General features: G+C 61.8%; 1 protein-coding gene across 1 annotated transcript in view; it reads left to right on the top strand.

The window, feature by feature from the left end:
- LOC139702765 (NACHT, LRR and PYD domains-containing protein 4-like) overlaps window positions 1-2,286 on the top strand; it is a 34,556-nt gene extending 32,270 nt beyond the window's left edge. Inside the window, exons 10-12 of the mRNA XM_071604902.1 lie at window positions 283-382; window positions 1,792-2,009; window positions 2,118-2,286. Coding sequence (XP_071461003.1) covers window positions 283-382; window positions 1,792-2,009; window positions 2,118-2,286 — 487 coding nt within the window. The remainder of the gene's footprint in view (window positions 1-282; window positions 383-1,791; window positions 2,010-2,117) is intronic.
- The last annotated feature ends 22,606 nt before the right edge of the window (window positions 2,287-24,892 follow it).

Genomic DNA, 24,892 nt, shown 5'->3' with positions numbered 1-24,892 from the left:
ACTCTGGGCTGCTGTGAAGGATGCTGTGCTCAGAGGCAGTGATGGCGACCCGGAGGCTGGCTCCTGTGAGATTCTGGCAGCAGAACCTGGTGTCCAGCGGCCTCAGAAGACTGGCCTGAGGAGCCGCCCCACGTGCTGCTGGGAGGGCCCGTCAGGCGGTGGCGAGGGAGACGTGACTGCAGGCCCAGACCCTGGAATGTGTCGAGCTGGGCTCTCACTCCCCGGGACACCACCACATGCCGACCGTGTGTTAATACGCCTGATTCTTCCTACGGCTGACAGGAATCCAAGAGAAGCCATCAGTTTGGGGCTGGAGGTGTATGAGGAAGTGGGTGTTGATGCTGTGGGGTCCCCGGGGCCCCTGTGGGTGCCGAGTTGGAAGGTGAGCCTGGGCTCTAGGGAGCTCTTAGGGGTGTGCACTCTGGACACTTAGACCCACGGAAGAAGAGAGGTGGCTGAGGAGGAAGCAAAGCAGCCTGGGTCCAACTGGCGCGTCTTCCTCCCTCCTGAGCCCCCAACCCCTGTGAGGGGGACCTGGGCCCAGGCTCCCCAACGCAGGCTCCTGTCTCCTTCAAACAGATTCAGGGCGGGTCTGTCAGCGGCTTTGCCTCGCGGAGATAGGACGCGGAAGTCTTCATCCTGGTTCACAGACTTCGGTAGGAAGTCACTAGTCACGTGACGTGGTGCAGAGACTCCTGCTGTGATTTTTGTGAGCACAATGGCCGGACCAGAAAAGTGAAGGTCCCAGGACGTGGGTCTGGGTGTTGAACAGGCTGGTGAAGGCGCTGGGTGAGCGGAGGTAAAGGGCGAAGCCCTGTTCTCATGAGTGTGCAGATGCAAGGAAGAGTGAGTCTATAACGAGCACGGACTCAGCAGGTGACGACGGCATGGCTCACGGCCCCACCTGGCACCCGGGGCCAGCCTGAGCTAGTAAGGTCGATGCTCTTTCTTAAATCTCTCACCTCCCACAGGAGGGCCTCAAAGGTGGGGAGCTGGAGCCCAGAGCACGGGATCCGTGTCTCAGATCTCAGGGACACTGCAGTGCAGCTGGGACTCCAGGGACCACGGCCCTGTTCTGAGGAGCAGGACCCCCAGGGGTGTCCATAGTCGGGGGGACTGCACGCCTGCCCCACAGATGGAGGTTTTAAGGCCATGGTGCAAGACCCTCAGCTCCCCCGAGCTCCTGACTACATAGGTTACTCCACAAAACGCGGTGCCCACGGGTCCAGGCCCTGTTAGGAACGCTGAGCCCCTGGGAGAGGGGAAGCCCCACGCAGAGTCCAGGCAGAGACAGTCGTAAGCCAACAGAAACGCAGCCCGCAGGTCTTGGGGTCTGAGAGAAGTCAGGGTGAGCAGAGTCTGCGGCTTCTGAGGGGCCACCGCTGCAGGGGATGAGGGACAGCTCCGTCAATAGTGCACAGCCAGGAAGGACAAACGGCCTGGCACTTGGGCTTCTGCCCCAGGACCCACGGTTCTGCCCGGGGCCTGTGCATATTTACTGCACCTGCCCGAGTGGAGACGGCGTGTTGGATCCTGGGTGTGTTGGTGGTGAAGGCCGCGGGGACCTAGCGCAGCCATCACTGTGGACGCCCATTTCTTTTTTTTGGTGAGTGCATCCAGATTCTCTCTTGAGGTTCATGACCTCTCATCGGCGATTGCTTTCTCCCCGCTGTGTTTCACTTGTACCAAAAGCCACTCTGCTCCAATTCTGTCTTCCTGCCTGCCTCCTGCCAGGAGGTGGCTGTGTGATAGCCAGATTCTCCAGAGTTGGACGCACACCTCCGCTTTCAGAGAACTGCTGACTGGCCAGAAACCAAACTCTGGTTGACGCTGTTCACAGAGGGGCTCCCGGATGTGCCCATGGTTCTGCACGGCAAGTCGGGCCCAGGGAAGTCGGTGTTGGCCCAAAGGCTCATGCTGAGCTGGGCGCAGGGCACACTCCACGACACCTTCTCCTACGCCTCATTTCTCCAGGACAGGGACATTCAGCAGATGGAGGAGAGCATTTTGCAAAGTTGATTGTGGCCAGACTCCCAGGCTCCAGTGGCAGAGATCACGTCCCGGCCTGAGAGGCTGCTGTGGTGGTGGACGACTTTGACCACCTGGACTCCCTGCAGAGAGCGTGAGGAGCGGCTCTGTGGAGATGGGGCTGAGAAGCAGCCGGCCTGCATCCTGATGCCCAGTCTGCTAAGGGAAGTGCTGCTGCTGGGGTCCTCCCTGATGGCCACCATCACTCACGTGGGCATGGAGAAGCTCAAGTCCCTGGTTCAGTGCCCTGTCACCTGATGGTGCGGGCATGTCGGTGGAGAGGAGGACCTGGCTGCTCCTCGAGCGCATCACAGATGACCCTTACCAGACCCAGCTCTTGCGCTCGGTGGTGGGCAGTCACCGGCTTGGGCCAGTGCCAGGTGTCCACGGCGTGCCCACTGCTCGGCATGGCCCTGCAGCTGGGGAGGGGCTTGGCCCCTGTCTGCTGGTCCCTCATGGGCCTGGATGCCGCCTTCATGTTCCGCCAGCTCAGGCCTCCGAGACGTGCCACCAGGCCGCCTCAACCAGGGGGAGAGGGTGACTCTGAAGGGCTCCAGGTTCTACAAGGACAACCTGCGGGTGCATGGGCTGAGGGAGGCCACGCTGTCTGCCCTGTTTCACATGGACGTCCCCCTCCAGGAGGACTGCGGAGAGAGCAGTCACTCCTTCCTGCACCCCGGCCTGCAGGAGTTCTGCGCCGCCCCGTCCTACCTCCTGGAAGGGCTGGAGAGGGAGTGGGGCCGTGGCTCCTGTTCCTGAGAACATGCTGGGGCTGAGGGAGCTTCAGCAGACGTCCTGGGCTCCTGCCTGCTCTGGATGAAGCGGTTCTGGTTCAGGCTCATGAGCAAGGACGTGCTGAGGGCGCCGGAGGACCTGCCGGGCTGCCCGGTGTCCCTGGCAGTGAAACAGGACTCCTGCGCTGGGTATCTCTGCTGGCCCTGCAGGCCGCCACGGCCACCCCCGGGATGTCCTGGACTCCTTCCACTGGCTGCTCGAGCCTTGGGATGAAGAGTCTGCCTGCTTACAGCAGCTTACAGGCAGTGCGGCTTCCCACCAGCAGAGGGAGGACCTCGTGGCCGCCTCCTCCGGCCTCAGCTCTGCCAGCATCTGCGGGAGATCCGGGTGGGCGTCAGAGACCTCTTCTCGAGGAGCGAGCTTGCCGAAGGGTGCCCCGGGGTCCCCCCAGGCGCGTGTCTCCTGCGGTTTTGTTCTGGGGCTGGGGTTTGGCCAGAAATGGCAGGGCCCACGTGATCCTTGTAGGACAAATCACCCAGACCCCTGGCTAAGATGACTGGACTGAATCTGGCTCACCGTGGATAAGCTCCTGGACAACACTGGCCCACGTTGCGGGGGTGGATCTGGGCCTGGAACCCAGGGGCTGTGGTGTTTTCCAAAGCTCTCTATCAGTTGGATCCTTGCGACTCACACGCTGTGCTGCCCTCTAGTGCAGGGTCCAGAGCTGTGCTGGTAGAATTTTCTGCAATGACGGAAATGTTCAATGACACCTTGTCCAATATGGCGGCCACCAGCCACGTATGCCTATTGCGCTCTTGACATGCACAAGACTGAGGAGGTAAGTGGACCTTTGATCTTCTTCCACTGCAACTTGCTTATATTCACGTGGTCCTAGTGGATGGACTTACCATATATGCCCCATGGTGCTCACCTGTCTATCCGGTAGCCCATCCTCCCATGACCCACATAGAAGCCCAGTCTCTCTGTCTAAACCCAGGTGTACTACTTCCCAGACTGTGAGCTCAGGGATGTTCCCCGACTACCTGAGCCCATTTCCTCATCTGCAAAACAGACTTGATGGTGTCAGCCAATCTGGCTGTCATGAGATGGTGCAGACAGCCAAGTATCCGGAAACTTGCCGAGCGCACAGATATTGGGGGGTAATATCATCAGTGCCGATCAAGGGCTGGCTTAATTCAGTAGAGAAGACTGGTTTTGAATTTTAGCTCTGCCTTTAACAAGCTCTGTGGCAATGACAGCATGGGGAAGTAGCTCCAACCCCTTGGACGGCAGCAGATTCACACACAGAGGGGCCCAGGTCAGTGCTTGGGAACAGCCAGGCCTGACCCGGCAGCTGCACGGGGTGGGGGATGATCAGCTTCGACGCCTGCTCTGCTGGAGGAGCTCGCACTGGGGCAGGAGAAAAGGCACCTGGCCTGATGCCTTGCTCTGCCCTTCCGCGGCCAGGGGAGCCCGGGCCTGGGCACTTTCCTGCCGAGAAGCTGGGAATGTGTTCCAGGGTGTGCTGAGCTGGCTCTGCTCACACCCGGTCCTCATGGCCACAGTGTGCTGCTCAGCACTGCCACATGCTTCCAGTTCAATTTGCAGGTGACAGACGGCTGTATGTTTGAGGGGTACAGTGTGATCTGATGCAGGTACTGAAAGCAATTAATCAAGGTTATTAGCAAATCCATCCTCTCCCCTGGGTATGATTTCTGTGTAGTGAGGACATCTTAAACTACCATTTAAGCAATTTTAAGATGAATATGAACTACGGTCGCCACGTTGTGCCAGTGATCACTGAAACCTGTTCCTCTTCACGGAGCTTGTCCCTTGGCCGGTGTCTGCCCTGCCCGCCAGGATCCAGCAGCCGCCACCCGCCCATGACCGTGGGACGTGTTCAGGTTCCTGTGAGGTCATTGCTCGTCCCTCTGGGCCTGGGTCACCCACCTCCCATGCTGTCCTTCAGATTGACTGTTGGCTTTTTTATTTATCCCTTGAGGCACCCTGGTGAGATTGGGCAGTGCCCTGGAGAGGTCAGCCCCGTGGTGAGGTGGCCACCATGAGCAGGTGGCCACTGTTTCACAAGAGAATCGATGTCGCTGATGCTGGCTCTGCTGCGGGTCTCTGGGACCGAGTCTCAGACCCGGAACTGTGACTCCATCACCCTCCTTCAGAGGCCCTGGCCGCCCTGACTCTAGCTGCTTCCGAGTTCACATCCTGGGTCCCCCACCTCAGAAGTCACATGGTGATTGTCCTTCTGTGACCGGCTTGCTCCTCTTAGCTTAATATCCTCTGGATGCATCTGTTGTTGGAAATGGAAACTTCTTTTTTAAGGCAGAATAAAACCCCATTGTGTGTAGAGACCACATCTTTCTCCATTTATCGGCTGATGGACATCAGGTTGCTCCCAGGTCCGGGCTGTGGTGCAAATAGCTCTTCCGGGTCCTGACTTCAGATCTCTGGGGTGTGTGCACAGAAGTGAGATGGCTGTGTCGTGCCCTGGTGGTCTCTATTTCTTGTGGGGTGGCCACGCTGTTTCCACGGTGGCTGCAGCATCTATTGGGGGACCTAGATGAATGTGGTTTGAGCGCACGTGGCAGCTCCCACCCACCCTCCTGCTCCCCGACAGCGTGGAAATGCCCAGGAAGCGCCTGGGGGAGCCTGTCCGCAGTGCACGCGGCGGGTCTGAAGAGCCCTCTTGCCGTAACCTGCGGTCTGGCTGCCCGTTGTCCCAGGGCTGCTGGTGTCCAGGTCCGCCCCTCACATCTGTGTCTCCGACAGGCTGCTGTAGAAGCCCCCGTGGACGGGTCCTGGGAACTCACCGGAACCTGCAGCAGGTCAACCTGGGAAGCAGCGTCCTGAATAAGTGGGCCGTGAAGACACTGCGTCCAGCTGAAGTGGCCGGCCTGACGGAAGGCTGCCCAGCCCGGGTACAAGAGCGCCTCTTCCCAGGACTGTCATGGCCTCCCCCCACCCCGAGGGAAGGCCCAGCCGTGACCCCAGTGTGCCGAGGGAATACGTGCTGTGGCAGGTGGCGGGGAGTGACTGGAAACCGTGCCACCAGATTGTTGAAGCCAGTTCCCTTCTTCTGGCTCTTGAAGGACGAGTAGGAGTTGGTTGGGAGGGGAGAATGGGAGGAGAGCTCATGGCAGGAGGCAGCACCAGGATGAGGGCCATCAAGGTCGCGGTTGCTGACCTCCCCCTCCGCCCCATCCCTCCCTCTGTGAGGCGGGCTGAGGAGTTTGGCTCCAGAATCAGGGGTGATCCCTCCTCCTGACACCCCGCAGCCTGGACTTCCCCGGGGCTGTCTGTCCTCAAAGTGCTGTTCCCTGGGAGCCTGGGCCTCCCCCCAAGCAGTGTCCCGTGAGCACCATGGTGCCCAGTGGTGGTGCAGCGGCTCGCACATCCCCAGTGTCCCCTGAACGCTCCTGCGGTGACACTCATCCTCATGACTCCCAATCCCCGTGGCCCACACTGGCCTCCCCGTGGCTGAGCTGCTTCCCCTGCTCCACCCTGCGCTCAGCAGGCCGAGTCTGTCCTGCACACTCTGCCCCCAGCCAGCACTGTTGGATGCTGGTCCTCTCCTCCTGGACCGTGCTCTCTCTGTGCTCCTGTATGTCTTAAAAGTAAATGGCGACCTGAGAGCCGGCACAGGAGAAGGGGAGGAGGCAAACCCAGGAGGCAAGGCCGCGTCAGTGTCTGTCCCCTCTGCTCTGCAGATTTAAAGGTGCGGAGGGCGCGCCCGGCCTGCGGTCCCTCGGAGGACGCTCCTCATCAGACGGCTGGACCTGGCGGCTCTGTGGGAGGCGGAGGTGAGGGGCCTGTGGGGGCTGCTGGGGGCTCTGAGCCGAGCCTTGGCTCCACGTGGCTCCTTCTGCTTTTTTATTCTGAAATAATCACAGAAAGTTTCAAAAGCAGAGTTGGGAAGACGGGGAGGCAGGGCTGGGTGGTGCTGCGGGCGGTTCCCCCCAAGCAGGTCTTGGTGCCACTCAGTGGCACCATGAAAAGCTAGCTGGCAGCGACCTGCATGACCACAGTGACAGCAGGCTCTGCTGCAGACACAGCAGTGACGACCCGCAGGCTTCACAGGGTGGAAACGGCCGTCGCAGGAGGTCGCTGCGCCCAGGTCGCTGCCCTCCTCCAGTGGTCACGGCCTACGTGACCGCACCACAGCCATTAACACGCGAGGCCCTCCTGTAGCCTCCTCGGCCCGGACCCCTGCCGTCCTGCACTCAGGACGCCGCCTGGCACCGCCGCCCCCTGGTCTCATGCCTCCCTGAGCCCGGTGGCCCCTGGTGCTCTCCGCCTACTTCTGGGGCTGGTGCTGCAGTAAGATAGGACCATGGAGTCATGGCCTGAGACCATAGCTCCCTCCCAGCCTGGGCCCTCAGGTGGCCTCCTCTGTGGCTCAGTGCCAGCAGGTGGCCAGGCCATGCTGTGGTCAGCTTAAGGTTCCCTGACCAGAGGTGTCTTGGGGTGTCCAGCTTCTGGCAATGACCGTAGCTTCTGAGTGGGTCAGGGTAGCTTGCTCAAAGATGCTGCACCCATGGCCTCTGCGACGGGCAGCCTGGGCCCTGCTTCGGGCTCTGTCACTGATGCCCAGCGGCCAGGAGAGACCAGGTGTTGGGCCACTGCCGTGTGGGCTTGGACCTGCGACTCGGGTACTGCACCTTCACGGTACAGTAGGGCCAGGTTTCTGCTCTCGCGACTAAAAGGCTCAGGGGTCACTCCAGTTAAACTGGGCTAACTGGGCTGCCTGAAATAACCCCACAAGAGACACAAATACCTTTTTCTTTGGGGTTGCTGTGACAGCTCCTCTGACCTTAAGGGTCCACAGAAAGAGAGAGAGAGAGAGCACACGCGCTGACCCCTTTTATGGAGGAGAAGTTATTCAAATGAGGCAAGGGGTCAGGTGTCAGGGGCTGAGTCTATCTTCATGATGTCCACTGTCAGCAGGTTGACTGACACCTGGGTAGGCCACACCCAAGGGCACAGTAAGAGGAGGGGACACACACAAGGCACTTCCATGGAAGATTCTATCCTTAACAGGGCAAGGGGTTATATTACAGAGGAACAGGTGAGCATAGCTTCACCCATGGGGCTGTAGCAAGACACACCCATTTCTGTGACTGAGCGCCTCAGCACCCAGCTGGGGAGTGTAACTCAGTCACCCATAAGGTTGGCCTCCCACACAGCAGCGTGCTGGCCAGAGACGTCCTAAGGGTGAGAAGGGCCCCCGGTGTGTGGCTCCCCGGGGTAGGCAGCTGCCAACTCTCAGCCCCCCATGCCCTCCTCCACTCGTGGGGCCTTGGGTTCAAAGGGAAAACAGCGGACCTTGCCAGACAGGAAGGAGGTGGGCTGTTCAGAGTCTAGAGCCGGGACGGCAGCTCCCCAGAGGCACACTGGGCTTGTTCCTGGTGGCTCCGACAGGCAGGACACCTCCATTTCCCTCGACGCTATATCCCCAAGGCCTGTGGACATGTGGCATGTCATATCCCAAGGGTTAGTGGAAGGATGCGGGGAGGCCTGGCTGGCTCTGCTGTCGGGACGTGACGTGGACAGCAGGTGGGCAACGCTGTGGAGGGTGGGCTCGGAGTCCTGTGAGTGGGTCATTTCACCGAGCAGACATCCTGTTCACAGAACCGAGCTCGTTGGCGCCCACAGGCTCATCGGCCTGGAGCTGTTGGCAGGATTAGAGGAAACTGAGATCGGGCAGACCCTTCCCTCTCTCGTCGCTGTTCCGGGGAACACGGCACAACAGCCCCGGGTGGCATTCGTGCCGTGTTGGGTATCATGCCACCTCAGGTGGCAGTCCATGGGGGACCACCTGGTCTCTGCAAGCATTACACCCTTTTGCAGCTGGGGCATTTGGTACCCAGGGCCGGGCTGACACCAACCCTCCATGGGCACAGAGGGACTGCTGGAGGGGTCAGAGAGCTCTGTCACCACCTTCGCTGGCTCTTGCGAGCCACAGACCTGCTGCGAGGCAGGCTGCGCACTGTGGTCCCGCTCCACGCGTGATGAGCAGGTGGCCATGGCTGGCGTTGGTCACACATCTCACGTGCTCAGGGGGTGGGCACCATCCCGGTTTCCAGAGGGTGAGCTGGGCGGTTCCAAGGACGTTCAGCTGCCTGCCAGGCGGGTGCTTGAGTGCCCGGTGGACCTGGCATGGAACGCCAAGCCACAGGCTAGATGCACTTCCTGCCATCAGACTCAGCCCGGGGTCCTGGGTTGGGCCTTCTGGCAGATGCTGGGGGCTGTCTGTGGGCCACACAGTCCTGTGGTGCAGCAGGGAGCCAGGTGAGATGGCCTCTGCCTCTCAGAGGTGACGTTCTCAGCAGGAAGGTGGACCTACAGGGACGCCCCCGGGTGTGGGGAGCTCAGTGGGTGAGGCAGGCAGTGTGTCCAGCTTGTTCTGAAGAAGTAAGACCTGGGACACCCGAGTGAGACCTGGGCCGGGCAGCGCAGGGGCAGGAGCAGTGTCCAAGGTGAGCGAGAGCCGGCCATCACGCCGCCCATCTCTGCAGGCTGGACTCCCGCGGGGTGACCCCGCCTGCTACCCACCCATCTCCCAGATGCTTGCAACAGCCACCGGCCTCAAACCCCTCAGCCTGGCAGGGAACCAGGGGACGGACGAGGGCCTCGAGCCACTCTGCACAGCCCTAGGGACCTCACAGGGCACCCTGACGGAGCTGACGTGATGGCTCCCCTCCCCAGGGTGAGGCCCTCTGCACGATGGGGTTGTCCCCCTCCAACCCAAGGTGGGAACAGATGGGAGGGTGGCCCTCTGGAGTGCCCCAGTCAGGGGGACCCAGGGAGTCATGCTTCTGAGTCTGTGAGGGCAGCAGCAGGAATCCGCCCTGGGCAAGCGACCCCATGTACCCTTGAAGCCAAGCAGAGCGGGAGGCGGTGACTTCCACGGCCGGGGGACTGGCCCCCAGTGACTGAGGCAGACTCCCTGAGCACCCGGGTTCTGGCACCGACTGGGTCAGACAGGAGGCGGGTCCCGCAGAGCATGGCCACGTCCCGGTGGGACTCCTCCGCCTCTGCCCAGGGGAAGGGGAGGGACAGGTCCAGGTGTGGTCTAGCAGTCCTGCGGGCACCCTGCCCCGAGCCGCTGGTGGGCAGGGAGAGCTGTGTGCCCGCAGCTGGGCCACTGTCGGGCAGCGAAGCAGGGACCCGACCCCTGGCTGGTCTCCAGGCTGTGCCCTGGCTGTCGCTGGAGCACGTCTCCTAGCTCCAGAGTCACAGCCAAGGTTGAGAACGGCGGCACAGATCAGCCTCTCGAGGCCAGAGGATCCCAGTAGGAGACAGGGGCCCTCCTCCCTGGCCAAGCCGCCAGGCGGCGTCCTCACAGGAAGAGCTCTGTGGTCCTCCGAGGGCCCCTGTGCCAGGCCCACGGCACGCGGACGGCGCTTGCATAGCCACAGGCCTGGAGAGCGGTCGTGGGCTCTGGTGGGCCCTGGCCTTCAGGTGCAGAGCTTCTTCAAACAGCCGAAGACAGGCGCCGTGGGAGCCTAACGCCACAAGGACAGGGTTCCCACAGGCTCACAGACCTGGGGACAGGGACAGGAAACCCGCGGGGATGAGGGAGGTGCTCCAGGGACAGACCCCTCACCTCGTCCCGCGCACGTCCTGCAGGATGGACACCTGTGGCCTCATGGCCTCGGCCCTTGTCAGCAGCCGCAGCCTGATGCACCTGTGCCTGCCCCAAAACCAGCTGGGGGCGAGGGCTGAGCCTGCCGGGCCCCCTCCGGCTGCTGGTCTGTGCCCTCGGGAGGCCGATGTGAGTCTGCCTGCTGCCCGAGGGTGGCCACACGGCTTCTTCCCAGAGCACAGAGCTGGGGTGGGGTGGGGGATGCCGCCACCAAGGGACCTGAGACAAGCGTCCCGGGATCTGCAGGATGGGGACTGCTCCCGGGACCCCCACAGATGCCTCAGCAACTTAGGGAGACCCTGTGTCAAAGTACCCGAAACGACAATGGCGGGGGATGTGGCTCGGTGGTGGCCCAGCCCTGGGTTCAGTCCCTAGCCCCACGGGGAACAAAGCACAGGACCTCAAGTACAGTGGCCTTCAACCCCGAGCCTCCCGGCTGCACGGCGGTGCTGGGCCTGGAGGGGTGCCCACCCAGCTGTCCACACCTTATCCCTGGGGCCTGTGAATGGGCCACCTCACGTGGCGAGAGGGACTTCGTGGCTGAGGTTGAGGATCTAGACACCTGGATGGATTACGGGGCTGGCCAGGGGCAATCCGGGGCCTTTACAAGGAGGGTGCAGTGAAGCACAGGTGGACGTCCTAGGGATGCGTCACCAGCCACGGCGGGAAGAGGCTCCTCCCTGGACCCTGCGGAGGAACCCGGCCCTGCTTCCCGCTGAGCCCCAGCCCAGGGGGCCCCCGTGCTGAATGGATGTCCAGCACCATCAGGTGGTGGGTTTGAGTCCTAGGCAACTAAGTTGTGGCCACTCGCGAATGGCAGCCACAGGAAGCTGGTCCTCGGGGTCCAAGGAAAGGTAAAGAGGAGAAGAATCTGGCGCCCCACATGCCCAGTGCCCCTGGCCGCCCATCCTCAGAGCTCCGCAGCCCTCCTGACCAGGCGCGGCCCTTCCCAAGGGGAGCGGGCCCCACCCTCCCTGCCTGCCCTGGGGTCCCACAGACTGGACCATGTGGCCTGCACGTGGCGGGCTGCGGCTTCCTCTCATTGGCCCTCATGAACAACCTGTGGTGGCGCTCCTGAGCCTCAGCAGAACCCCGTGGACGACATGGTGAAGCTTCTGTGCCGGTCCTGAAGGACCCTGCTGGAGTGCGCACTGCAGGGTTGGCTGGGGCTCCTGGGGTCCACGGGAGCTCGTCTCTCCCGTGGCAGGCAGATATTTGGGTGCAGAGAGTGTGAGGGCAGATGCCCTGTGCTGCAGGTCCTGGCGTCAGGCTAACGCACTCCTCCGTCCGACCTCAGAGGGCACCACCATCGCAGCCTGCAGGCGCTGGAACGTCAAACCCTGCTTGTCCCACTCTCCACTCTAGATAGGGTGTGGGAAAGCATGACACAGTACTCCACTCAATGGTGGATGTGGCCTTTAAAATCCCCTACAGGTGGGCACTTCCCTTAGGTCCCGTGTCTCAGTCACGAGCACTTAATAGCATTGTCTCTCAGGAACAAAGACAGAACTGGTAGACCAAAGAGCAGGACCATTTTGAAATCTCTGCCCTCCCACTAGTGAGTGGAGTTGGAGAGATTGTCTTACTAGCCTGTGGGTGCCCTCAGTACAGATCCCCACTGGTGTCAACCGGCCCCCTGAGCCCTACTTCTGCATGGGATAGAACTTCACCCTCAGTCGACTGGAGCCTCAGGGATTTTGCACTAACTGCTGGGGATTATGGCCCTCAGTGTCATTGTAAGGCACAGCCTCCACTCTGACCCTCAGATGTGAGCCCCCATAACTCAGTCCCTCCCCATTTTGAGCCACATGCTTCACAAGGACTTTCTGACCTGGGGGTCACTCTACTGTGGATTCCAAGCTGAAGATGCAAGTCAAATGTCCCTTGTCCAAGGTGCCTGAGCCAGGAGTGTCCTGGACTTTGGGTTTACCGCACAGTTTGAAATGTGTGTAGATGGAGACATGGCGGCGGGGACCCAAGTCGACACACAAGTCACTTGTTTCACGTACACCGTACCCCGGGGCCTGAAGGTGGCTTCGTGCAGTCTGCAGGGAACCTGGGTTGGCCGACCTGTCCCGCCAGCAGGGGTGGGTGTTGCCATTAGTGGGTTTGATCTTGGAGCACTGGGGTTCAGGACGCCCAGCCTGTGCAGTGCAGACGGTCCCATCTTCGCCACTCAGATGCGCCTGCCGTCCTTCCTCAGCGGCTCCACCCCGCTGCTGGGGACCCCAGGAGGCAGGCCCCTCCAGGAAAGTCAAGCTCTGACATGCTCACTTCCTTTTCCAAAGATGGCCCCCCAGCCACAGGGAGTGAGTGAAGCCCACCGGGTCTCTAAGCCCGCCTTGGCACTGTCCCTAAGATGGCCACCTCTGCTCTCTGCAGGTTGGTTGCCTGCTCCCCATGGCCTGCTGCAAGAACCTGTCCTGCGTGACCTCCACACACAAGCGACTCCAGAGCTTGGACCTTGCCACCAACGTCCTGGGGAGAGTGGAGTGACAGTGCTGTGCGAGGGACTGTGGCAGCCAGGCAGCTCGCTGAGGAGATGGGGTGAGCTCCTGGGATGGCCTCGGGGGGGGGGCATTGGGAGGAAGCGGGGGGCCCAGGTGTGGAGGAAGGGGTGCCCAGGTGTGGAGGAAGGGGTGCTCAGGGTGGAGGAGGAGGTGCTCAGGTGGACAGGTGCAGCCTGAAGGGCCTGGCCTTCAAGTCCAGCCTGTCCGGTGGATGAGATGAGGGGCAGCAGGGCTTGGGAAGGGGTCTGTGGATAAAGCCCTGGGGGTTCCCAGGCAGCCTGTGGTGCTGAGCAGTGGGTGGGGTTGGTGGACCTGGTGTGGCTGTCTAGCAGGAAGGTCAGCACTTGAGCAATCTCCCCAGTGGCTCCCACTCCAGAGGGTGTCTCTAGGACTCCGTCATGGGGCTCTTTAGGACTCCGCTGGATCGTGCATGGGACCCAGCTCAGCCATGTTGGGACCTGCCACAGCCCACGGGAACCTTGGAAACACGCCACATGAAAGGGACCAAATACACAAGGTCACGTGTGTTGATCCCATCAGTTGGTAATATGCAGGAGAGTCAGCCCCACAGACAGGTGGATGCGGTGTCAGGGCCTGGGAGGGGCAGGCACAAGGCCATCCCCATGTGCCAAGGAAGCTGGAGAACCAGGAGGGGGCGTGGCCACCCAGCCTGTGAGCTGCCCGGGGCTCTGCTATACGCCCTGGGCTCCACCTGGGCACCAGCACCGCAGGCTGGGTGGCCCCCTCCAGGACACTAGCCCACCCCAGGAGGCCCTCTCCAGGACCCCCGCCAGCCCCACATGGCCCTCCCCAGGACCCCCGCCAGCCCCATGAGGCCCTCTCCAGGACCCCCGCCAGCCCCACATGGCCCTCCCCAGGACCCCCGCCAGCCCCACATGGCCCTCCCCAGGACCCCCGCCAGCCCCATGAGGCCCTCTCCAGCACCCCCCGCCTGCTCCACATGACCCTCTCAAGGACTCCCTGCCCCACATGGCCCTCCCCAGGACCCCCGCCAGCCCCACATGGCCCTCCCCAGGACCCCCACCAGCCCCACATGGCCCTCCCCAGGACCCCCGCCAGCCCCACATGGCCCTCCCCAGGACCCCTGCCAGCCCCATGAGGCCCTCTCCAGGACCCCCGCCAGCCCCACATGGCCCTCCCCAGGACCCCCGCCAGCCCCACATGGCCCTCCCCAGGACCCCCGCCAGCCCCATGAGGCCCTCTCCAGCACCCCCCGCCTGCTCCACATGACCCTCTCAAGGACTCCCTGCCCCACATGGCCCTCCCCAGGACCCCCGCCAGCCCCACATGGCCCTCCCCAGGACCCCTGCCAGCCCCATGAGGCCCTCTCCAGGACCCCCCGCCTGCTCCACATGACCCTCTCAAGGACTCCCTGCCCCACGTCACCCTCTCCAGGACCCCTGCCAGCCCCACGTGGTCTCCCACCCCAAGTCACCCTCTCAAAGACCACCACTCGCCCCACATGTCTCTCTCCAGGACCCGCGCCCACCCCACAAGGCCCACTCCAGGATCCCCACCCACCCCATGTTGCCATCCCCAGGACCTCCCCCTGCCCCACGTGGCCCTCCCCAGGACCCCCACCAGCCCCACGTGGTCTCCCACCCCAAGTCACCCTCTCAAAGACCACCACCTGCCCCACATGGCTCTCTCCAGGACCTGCGCCCACCCCACAAGGCCCTCTCCAGGACCCCTGCCCACCACATGAAGCCCTCCCCAGGACACCCCCACCCCACGTGGCCCTCCCCAGGACCTCCCCCTGCCCCACGTGGCCCTTCCCAGGACCCCCCCACCTCATGTTGCCCTCCCCAGGACCTCCACCTGCCCCACGTGGCCCTCCCCAGGACCCTCCCACCCCACGTGGCCCTCCCCAGGACCCCCACCTACCCCATATGGCCCTCCCCAGGACCCCCACCAGCCCCACGTGGTCTCCCACCCCAAGTCACCCTCTTAAAGACCACCACTCGCCCCACATGGCCCTCTCCAGGACCCACGCACGCCCCACGAGGCCTTCCCCAGGACTCCCCGCCCCACGTGGTCCTCTCCAGGACCCCCCCACTACGTGGCCCTCTCCAGGACCCCCGCACCACGTGGTCCTCTCCAGGACTCCCTGCCCCACATGGCCCTCTCCAGGACCCCCCCACCACGTGGTCCTCTCCAGGACCCCCCCACCACGTGGTCCTCTCCAGGACCCCCCCACCACGTGGTCCTCTCCAGGGCCACCTTTGGTTCCACGTCCTGTCATCTTTATTGGTCTCCTCTGGGCTGTGGCCTCCACCTGATATGCTCCCCACGCCCGCCCCCCAAGACCCAGGACCCACAGGCTCTGAAGTGACAGGCACAGGCGGGCTGGTGGCAGGGGCACTTGAGGGTCACGGACGTCACTTCCTACCTTCGCAGCATCAGATTTCCAGCTCTTGTCTTCCCTTCCAGTGACATTCATTCCAACCAACTCCCTTCCCATGACCCTCTGGGCCTACCTTGACCTTCCTGGGACTGAAACCCCACCCCACCCCACCCCCGTGGCACCCCTTGTGAGGAACGCGTGGGACATGCCGCCAGGGAGCCTCGGGCTCTGCACCTGTGCCCTTCTGCACACTGCCCGCGGCAGTGACCCCGCAGTCCTGCCTAAGCGCCTGCTGCCGCTGTCCCTACCCCGTGCCTCTGTGCTCAGCCTCCCTAACGGCATTTTCTGTCCTCATAACTGTTCCAGAACCAAACCCAAGACCTGACCCTGGGCCCAGCCCACTCTATCACGTGAGTTTAGAACCCCCAAATCTGAAGTGAGCACACAGCCCTCACCACCACCCACAGGGGCCTCGCTGCCGCGTGCCTGTGGAGCCTCTGACCTCCTCCTCAGGCCACAGCTCTCCGGCCTCCCCACTGTCAGGGGTCAACCCTCAAAGCCTGGGGAGCCCGCATGGTCCAGCCTGGCCCTCCCACTGCCTGCGGCTGAGCTCTGGCCACAAGGGTGGGGTCCTGCAGGTCCTCCTGTGCCGGGTGCGCGCGGCCGGCTGGCTCCTGTTCTGCTCCCCTTACAGCTCTCCGCCTCCCGTCATTCTTCCCAAACTGTGATGTGAGTCATCCAGCAGCCCTCGAGGGGAGCTCAGGGGCAGGAGTGTGGCCTGGGGACATGTCTGCAATGGGAAACTTCAGGTCGTTCCTGGACCTGCCCAGCCAGAGACGGGGTGCAGACCCCACTGTTTCTTTGACATTGAGGTGAAATCCACGGGTCGGTGCAGGACCCAGCACTGATCCTGGGTTGTTTCTTGGGCACCTGCTGTGGCAGGCTGGAGGCGTGCAGACTGACCACTCATCGCTGGAGGTGCTGTCCTCGGCCCTGTCCTGCAACCCGCACCTGACCAGCCTGGACCTGCTGTACGGTGACTTGGACCCCTCAGGGGCCTTGGCTGTGCTCCGCCTGGGCCCGGCCCACGTGCAGCCTGGGAGAGGAATTGGGTGAGTCCTTGGAGGGTGTGCTGGGCACAGGCCTGCGTCTCTGGCAGGCAGGCTAGCTGGTGAGAAACAGCTGCTGGGGACAGTCGAGGGTGGCTCGGCAGCCAGCTCTGTCCCCACTGTGGGTGCTGGCTGTGTCCCAGGCTCCATGCTGGACCCTGGGGCACAGGGACGAGGAGATGGAGGCACAGCGTCTCGTCTCAGGAACTTGCTTTCAGGTGGGCTGGGGAGGGTGAGGAGAGACTCTGCAGATACCCCAGCTCAGAAATCAACAGGGTGGCACCCGGACCAGCAAAGGCACGGCAGGTGTTGCCTCGGCAGCTGGAAGCAAGCCTCGGCCCGGGCACCCCTGCGCAGCAGCCGCGCTCAGCAGGGGGCACCCTGAGGACCCTGCACTGAGTGGGCTGGGACACTGGTGTGCTCTCCCAGGAGGGGCACCCCTGGTCTCGGGGTGCGAGGAGAGGGGCTGAGAGCGTGCGGGTTCTGCAGAAGCCGCAGCACCAGGGGCCGATGAGGTGGCCGCTGGAGGAGGAGCAGCGGCTCAGGCCCCACGTGGTGATCGACAGCGGCTGGTGCTCCCTTGACCAGGACAGCCGGTGCTGGGGGAAGAGCTGAAGATTGGAGACCTCATCTGCAGCCATCTGGACCTTCAAGAGCGCCCTGCGGGGCTGCGGGACCGTCTGGCTCTCTGCCCTCTCTCCGTGCGGTGGCGATTCTCAGCCCCCACCACTTGGCCGCTGCATTGGAAGGCAGGGACCTAGTCACAGGACCTAGGCGTCTATGTCTGTCCCACACTGAGCACAGAGGCAGTAAAATAAACATAGCATTTGGAAACGTACCCTGTGGGCGTCTCCGCCAGCCTGGGGACAGGGTGTACGGCAGGGTTGGAGCACCTGGGTGACCCCACAGGCACAACACTGTTGCTGGCTCTGAAGCTCTGGCTGGACATGGGTGGTGACCTGCCACTCTGACCCACAAACAAAGCTGGAGCCCCTGCCTGGGTGACGAGAGCAGGACTGCACAAGTCTCTGCCGGCAGGAGGCCGGCCTGGGTGCTCCCGTGTGGGTGGCTCACAGCACGCAGTGTGTCATCAGGGAGCCCCGGTGACTGGCTCTGGGAGCCCCCAGAACCAGAGGGCAGCCAGTGGTGGGCTCCTGGAAGAATGTTCCCTGGCGAGTCACTGGACGGCTTGGGTGACCAGACCTCTTTGGTGGCCTCTGTGGTCATCCCAGGCTGCAGAAGCCTCTTCTGTCCTCAGGAAGGGTGTGGGTCAGCTCACCACCCCAAAGCGCACCCAGGACAACCGGCTCACAAAGGCCAGGGCTGCTCAGACCCCAGCTCGGACCCCAGCTCGGGAGGCCTCGGTGTAGGCGTGGCCCAGTGGCTGCTGGGCCTGGGTGAGGCAGCTGGTCAACGGGGGACCTGGCAGAGCAAGGCCCACTCACCTTAGAGCAGGGTGGGAGCAGGGGGGAAGGGGCCTCGGTCCCCCTCGAGGACACCCTCATGACAGAGCAGCGGGGAAGGGACCTTGGTCTCCCCCGAAAGAAAAACCAAGGAACGCGGGCCGACTTCCCAGAGTCCATCCACACCCTGACCGCAGCACTCTGGGAACATTCTAGCTCCAGCCGCAGCCGTGGCCTGGTCCTACGCCGCTCGTGTCCTGTGGTGGAAAGTGAGCGGTCTGCCTGGCCCTGACTGTGGCCGCCTCTGTCTGTACACCAACTCCCCCTGCAGCCCTTCCTCGGGCCAGCACTGGGCCCAGGAGGCCTGCAAAGGCAGAGCTCGTGAGCAGCAGCGGCCACTCAAGCCAGGGACGCACATCGGAGCCCGTGGTGTCCACTAAGACCTCATGGCCTTCCCTGGCTGCAAGCCGCCTTCTTGGTAAAGGCATGATTACAGCAAGCGCCTCTCCAACCTGCGGGGTTTCCAGATTGGTCTTGGGAGAGCCGCTGGTGCAGTCCTTCTGCGTCCCCCTGCACTGCAGCTGAGGAACAGTGGCCCTGGGGACAGGAGGGACACCCGCCCCGTCTGCTTGCTCTTAGTGGCCTCCTCAGCCGGTGGCTTCTTTGCAGGAAATCTTGAGACTCTTTCTGGGAGAGTCAGCCCACCTGTGGGCACCTGGGCATGGGGACAGCGTGGGGCAGGACATGGGTGGACGAGGGAAAGATGGAGGGAGGGAGGGTACTTCGTAGTATTCCCAGCTAGAGGAGCCTCCACCTCCCGAAGCACTTGGGCTCCCACTGGGACCACCTGCACACAGACCAGGTGGACGGCCACCCCTGGGGTCCACCACGGGTAGCAGCCTCAGCTCAGCCTTTTCCAGGAGATGTTGCTGTGCACAGCGACCACAGGGGCCTCGGCTCTGTGCCCACCCCCTAGCCCATCACCCCACGGGGTTGGCTCAGGCCGCACTGCTGTCCTGCCCTCTTACAAGTGGACGCTGGGATCTTCCCATCTCTGTGACACAGGAAGACGTGTACCTACCTCAGTGTCGGCTTGAAGAGGAGTCCTGAAAAGCAGCCAAGGTCCTGCCGCCCACGTCCTCTGTGGGCAGGAGAGCAGACACCAGCAGCCCTGGGGCCCTGGGGTGTGGGCAGGCTGGGGCTCATCTGCCTCTCCCTGGGAGCACTCCTGTGGCTGCGGGCCGCAGGCCTCGGGCCCCTCTGCTCTGCCGTCCCCTCTGCGTGGAGGTGCTGCCAGGCTGGCAGAAGAGGACCCCCAAGCAGCCGTGCCTCACCACAGCCAGGTTCCATCCACTGCCCCCTCCCCTTGGCCAGCTGCAGCCACAGGTTCTCCGAGGCAGGATGGGCCCCAGGAAGCTGGGGACATTGAAGTCCACGGGCCCTGCTCCGCACTGGGGAAGCTGCCCTCTACCACACCTGCCGGAGGTTAGTGCTTTCTCTCTGGCCCTGGGCCTCTCTAGGTAGGGGAGGGACTAGCCTGGTGGGCTGGGAGCCAGGGTCCGGCCCTGCTGGCAGTGGGCTCTGCCCAGGCGGCTGGCCTCTGGGGCTCAGGGCCTGCACACCCCCCTCCTCCTGCCGGCAGCGAGTTTCCCGGGTGCAGGGCTCCATGCACCTCAGGAAGCTGAGCTGCTTCAGCTCCGGACCCATGAGGAGCAGAAGTGACACTTGAGTGCCATCTGTCGCCTTGTTTCTTATTGGATTCCAACTTCTAAACAGATGAAAGGACGATTCTTCTGTGAAATCCCTTCCACTGGGTATGGGCTCGGGTTGTCAGTAGCAGACAAAGACCCTACTCTCTTGGAGGCCATTCCGTCCACCGGGGGGACAAGGCAAGACCACCCCTGTTGTCAGAGCGTCGTAGACCTGCCCGGGAGCTGGAGAGCAGGCGCTGTTTCTTATTGTGTGGTCTGAAAGGCCACTGTCCCTGCGCTGGCTGTATATTGCTTACAGTCAGGTTTGGGGTACGCCTTAGGCACAGTGAAAGGCCCTGTTAAGTGTGTGTCCTGAGCTCTGATGCACAGCTGGACACCATGAGGAGGGGACAGGGCACCCACCTCCCGGAGTCCCCCACCTGCCTGTGGCCAGCTGTCTCCCTACTTCCATCCCTCTTCAAGGCTGCTGTGGAAAAGGCTGCTCTTTGGAAGGTGTCGGGAGAGCTGAACATGGGGGAGGAGCCCCCCAGGCAGGGCTCCCGAGATCTGCTGCAGCTGTGGCAAGGCCCTGGGGTTGCAGCCAGTGGATGAGAAGAGGGGCCTGCGTCAGTCCCTTGAGGACTCTGCTCTGCGTGTTCTGGGCACAACAGAAACAAACCCTCATTTGGCTGTTGCAAGGAAGTCACTCTGCAGCTACCCTTGAGCATCAGATTTTGCCCTCTTTGGCCTTTGGACCCCAAGACTTGCACCAGCGGCCCGCAGAGCCACCTGGGCCTCCGACCTCAGAAGCGGTCTCAGCCTCAGATGGGGCGTCAGCCTTGGAGGCTCCTAAGCCACCAGCCTCAGAAGGGGCTTCAGAGGCTCCTGGACCTCTGCACCCTCATCCTCCCAGGGTCTGAGGTCCTGGCTTCAGGACCGAGTCTTAGCTAGCATCATCTCTGGCCTCCAGCACACCAACAGCATGGTGGGACTTCCCAACCACTGAGGTCACCTGACCAACTACCTGCTGAACTCCCACGTCTGTAGGAAGTAGGAAGACGTGCACCTACCTCGTGCATATAAACACGACTGGTTCTGCTCTCTGGAGAACACTGGCTGATGCACCAATAGAGCAGCCGAGGTGCAAGGGGCGGAGTGTGGCTGTGTCTTTGTGGGTCGGTGGAGCTTGCTCGTGGAACTGGGTGCACTGTCCAGGTGTTCAGACAAAGGCCTGGAGAGGACCGCAGCAGACACCTGGCAACCAGGGCCGAGGTCTCAGTGCTCCACTACTTCCCGCTCTCTGCCGAGATGAGCAGGGCTCCAGCAAGAGGGCGGGGAGCCTGGCTGCCTAGGGGTACCTGGGGGCCAAAACTGACTTCTAGAAAGACACGGGGCTCTTGGAGGACGTCCAGGAGTGGGTGTCTGTACCCAGACGAGTCACTGCCCATGCCCCAATTGTCCCTTCCCTATTCTTAAATTCGTGGCCTGGGAAGGAGCAGCAGGAGGACGGGAACCCCCCCCAGAGGGTGACGGGTGAGTCCCCTGCATGGCCTCCAGCCGCCTCCCACTGTGGGTGGGGCCCAGCGGGGTGCTGCCTTCTGCACAGGCCTGGCCTCCTCTGGGACCCTTTCCTCCTCTACCAGCCTGAAGCTGGGTGAAGTGTGTGTGAAGCCCAGTCACCTGATGCCTTCAGCCACAGGCTGTAAACTGGTCCCCGAGAGAAGTGTCCATTGTCCCACGGTGTGGTCCTGCGGCAAGCGCCTGGGTCCAGCTCACCCTGTAGCGCAGGACTGCTGGAGCACGGGTGGGCGGAGAGAAGGAGGAGCCGGCCTCCAGCCTGGGGGGCACCCAGCTCTGTGCTGTGGCGTGACCTGTGCACCGTAGGATGTGCTAACGCTGGGACACCCACCCTCCAGCTGCGGCAACCAGACAGGTTCACACAGATGTTCCTGGGGGGGCTCCATCTCCCCAGGCTGAGAGCAGCTGGCCCCTCCCAGGCAGACGGCCCTGACACTCCAAGGGCTCTCACCTCAGCGGAGCTGGTTTCCACCTGATCCACGTGGCAAGACATGGGCAGCTTTGCCAACCTGCCACGGGTGGGGAAAGCTGTTTAGATCCGTTGTCATGCACCACTGCCTTCCTCCTCTTCAGGGCTGAATAACACTCCACTGCGGGCCCACACTCCCTGGCCCGCCCACTCCCTGCTAGGAAAAGGATCCTGCTGCTCTGCAGCGGGGCAGAGCTCCGCCTCCCTGGGCCTTCCCCTCTAAGCGCAGGGCTAGGCCAGGCAGGTGAAGAACCAGCTTGTAGACAGTGCTCATTAAACCCTCGCCTCCCTCCCGCAGTCTCTCCAGTGTCTGCCACACCAAAGCCCCCACTGGGAGGGCAGGCGGAGGCAGTCCCTGCAGAGGCTGCTCTGCTCGGCAGGCAACTTGTCAGTCTAACATCTCAGGAGCGAGCTCCTTCCTCCTGCAGGCCCCACGTGCCAAGACAGGGCACAATCTAGTTGTGGCTTTGTTATAGCAGCAGATGACTATAGAGGAGCTCAGTGCATCAGCCGGGAATTAGCCACACAGAGGTCAAGTCCACCCATGAGATGCCACGGGCCACTCTGGAGCAACCATAGGTGTGCAGCTAGTTGACAGACACACAGACAGCAGTCAAGGAAGACTAGGTGGATGACAGACACACAGATGACGAGATATTGATAAACAGGCACACAGACCACAGAGGCACACAGATGACTGCCGACAGATGGGCAATGGCAGAAGTAGATGGGGTGTGCTCCCACTTGATCGTGTTTTCATCAAGGAGAATGGAGAGAGGAATGAGGCATGTGGGAGCTGGAATAAGAAAGATTTTTTTTTTTTTCAGAGTGGAAAACAGAAGTTTATTAAAGGACAGCAGAAAAGACTTCTCCCGGAGGAAGAAGGGGACCCAAGAGGTGGAATCCCGAAAGATTTTTTTTTTAATATTTATTTTTTTAGTTGTAGTTGGACAGGATACCTTTATTTTATTTATTTATTTTTGTGTGGTGCTGAGGATGGAACCCAGGACCTCACATGTGCTAGGCAAGCGCTCCACTGCTGAGTCACAACCCCAGCCCTGTGAGATTTTGTAAATAACATTTTCTTCCAAGTATATTTCTTTAAAAACAAAAAAACCTTGTGATTAAACATATCAGTTCTTGACCCAAGCCCTCCTGGTACAGAACCACAGCCCGAATGGCCAGCCGGCCTGCCCACTGGCGGCCACCCCCAGTGCACAGCATCCCAGAGCCAGGCAGTGAGTGGGTGCTGCACGTGGCTGCTGGGCCCTGCTGCTTGCTTGATGGGAGAGCTGGGGAGACTGGGTCCCACCTCCTGCCCCTCTGAGTCCTTGTCTGTAAAATGGGGCACGCCCTCCTGCAGCCGGAGACCCCACGAGGCTTCAAAGGAGGCCTGTGAACTGCCCCTGAGACCCAGGGTGGGGCTCTGTCCACAGTACTGAAGGACCTGACCCAGAGGCACCACCGCTGGGGACCTGCTGGGGGCCTCCTGGGTAGAGCTGTCCATCAAGGCAGGAGAGGTGAAATGAGTGGGGTCAGAGACAACACCTCCCCACCCACGACCTCCTTGGGATGGGTGGATGAGTAGATGCACACCGCGACCACAAAACACACACTGCACATATATGCACAAAGATGTATGAGACGTGTGTACTGACACATATGAATGCACACATAAGACACACAACTACATGCACAGATATACACACCCCCGACATGCACACAAAGTGTCCTGACCACACCAGCCCAAGATGCTCTGTGACTGGAGGTTTCATGACAGAACAAGTTCAGAACACGGCTTGCCCACCCTCCACACCTGTGCCCACCCTGGAGTGCAGAATCCCAAAAGCTTTGGGTGGGATGCCTCTCTACAGATCATCCAGACCACCAAATCTCCATTATCTGCCATGTGCCAGGTGGGCACTGTGTCCAGGCTAGGGACCAACCCAGCACTTCCCATTAGTGTGGCCTGGAACCTGCACTCTCCAGGACACCCTGAAAACAGGGCTATAGGGAATACACAACTCTGGCACTGTTCAGAGCAGGAAGTCCAGGGAGGACCCCTGCTCTCACACCCAGAAAGCACCCCTCCAGGAAACTGCCCGTTGCTCCTGCCCCACCAGGGCCCTCCTCCACGTCCTACCTCCCGTCCGCCTCTTCATCCTCAATTCTTGGCAGCTGTCTCCCCTGGGCCTAGAAGATGCGCTCCACAAGGGCAGACATTGTGACCACCAAGGTCACACTGTTCCCCAAAAAGCCGTGGCAAACAGCATGTGCTCAGTAAACACGGAGCAGTATGTGGCCTCCTCCATCCAGGAGGGTGGTGGTGGGCTCAGGGCGGGGGTGCAGTGGAGGTTGCATAGCCCTATAAACTGCAGCCCAGAGCGGATGGCTTGAGTGATGGGTGTGAAGTCAAAAAACACGGTGGCAGGAGTTATCTCTGCTGCCACCGCAGCTAGGGCTTCGTGAGATTGGAAAGGTGGCCCAACCTGGCATGCCCTCAGCTTGCCCGCCCACACACTGTGAGAGCAGTTGCAGTGCCAACCTGTGGTGAGTGCCTGGGAAGGGAGGCACCCCCTCCTTCTGAGACAGGAGGGCCAGGTCCAGTGCCAAGGACACTTGTCTAAGCCCATGGACATATCAGCTCACTAACACAACTACTACTAAATGGATCCCTGCATTAGGGAAAGTAATGTAGGCCCAGAGGATTTGAGACTTGCCACTTGGTTCTACCCCTGTCTGGGAGGCACGTGCTCTGGGACCAAGTGCTGGGCTTGGATCCCTTCCCAAAGGATTGCCAGTAAGATAGGCAATCTTTTCCTTTCACAGAGGAGGAAACTGAGGCTCAAGGTTTTGCCCAGAGCCAACAGCCTGGTAAGAGGCAGGGTGGAGACTGGCCCTGAATCTTTCTCAATCTCGGCGTCAGCTCCTGGGGAAGGGGCCAAACTTACCACACTGAGCGGGCACCAGAACCCACTGCTTACCTCCCACTCCTTCCCCCACCTCCAGAAGCACAAGGTCAGTGCTCAGCAGAGGGACATAAGGGCACGAAGCCCAGTCTTCATGATCCCCACGACTCCCAGCAAACCACCCCTCCTTCAGTGACCTAAGCTTCCAAGGAGCTGGGAGGCAGCACCAGCCCCCAGCACCTGCTCACTCAAGCACAAGCCCCTCCCCGCCTCCTGCAGTGCAGGGGAGGGAGCCTGCGGCCCACCCCCTCCAAGCACCTCCCGGCTGCCCGCCAGCTTGGAAACACCCACTGGTGGGGCGTCACCGCACCCCCCTCAAGGCCCCAGGGACAGGGGTCTCTGCCCTGGGGCTGTGACCCAGGTAACTGGAATTGG

This window comes from Marmota flaviventris, chromosome 18 (genome assembly GCF_047511675.1).
Source record: "Marmota flaviventris isolate mMarFla1 chromosome 18, mMarFla1.hap1, whole genome shotgun sequence".
Taxonomy (NCBI): domain Eukaryota; kingdom Metazoa; phylum Chordata; class Mammalia; order Rodentia; family Sciuridae; genus Marmota; species Marmota flaviventris.
This window is presented reverse-complemented; position numbering and strand designations above follow the sequence as displayed.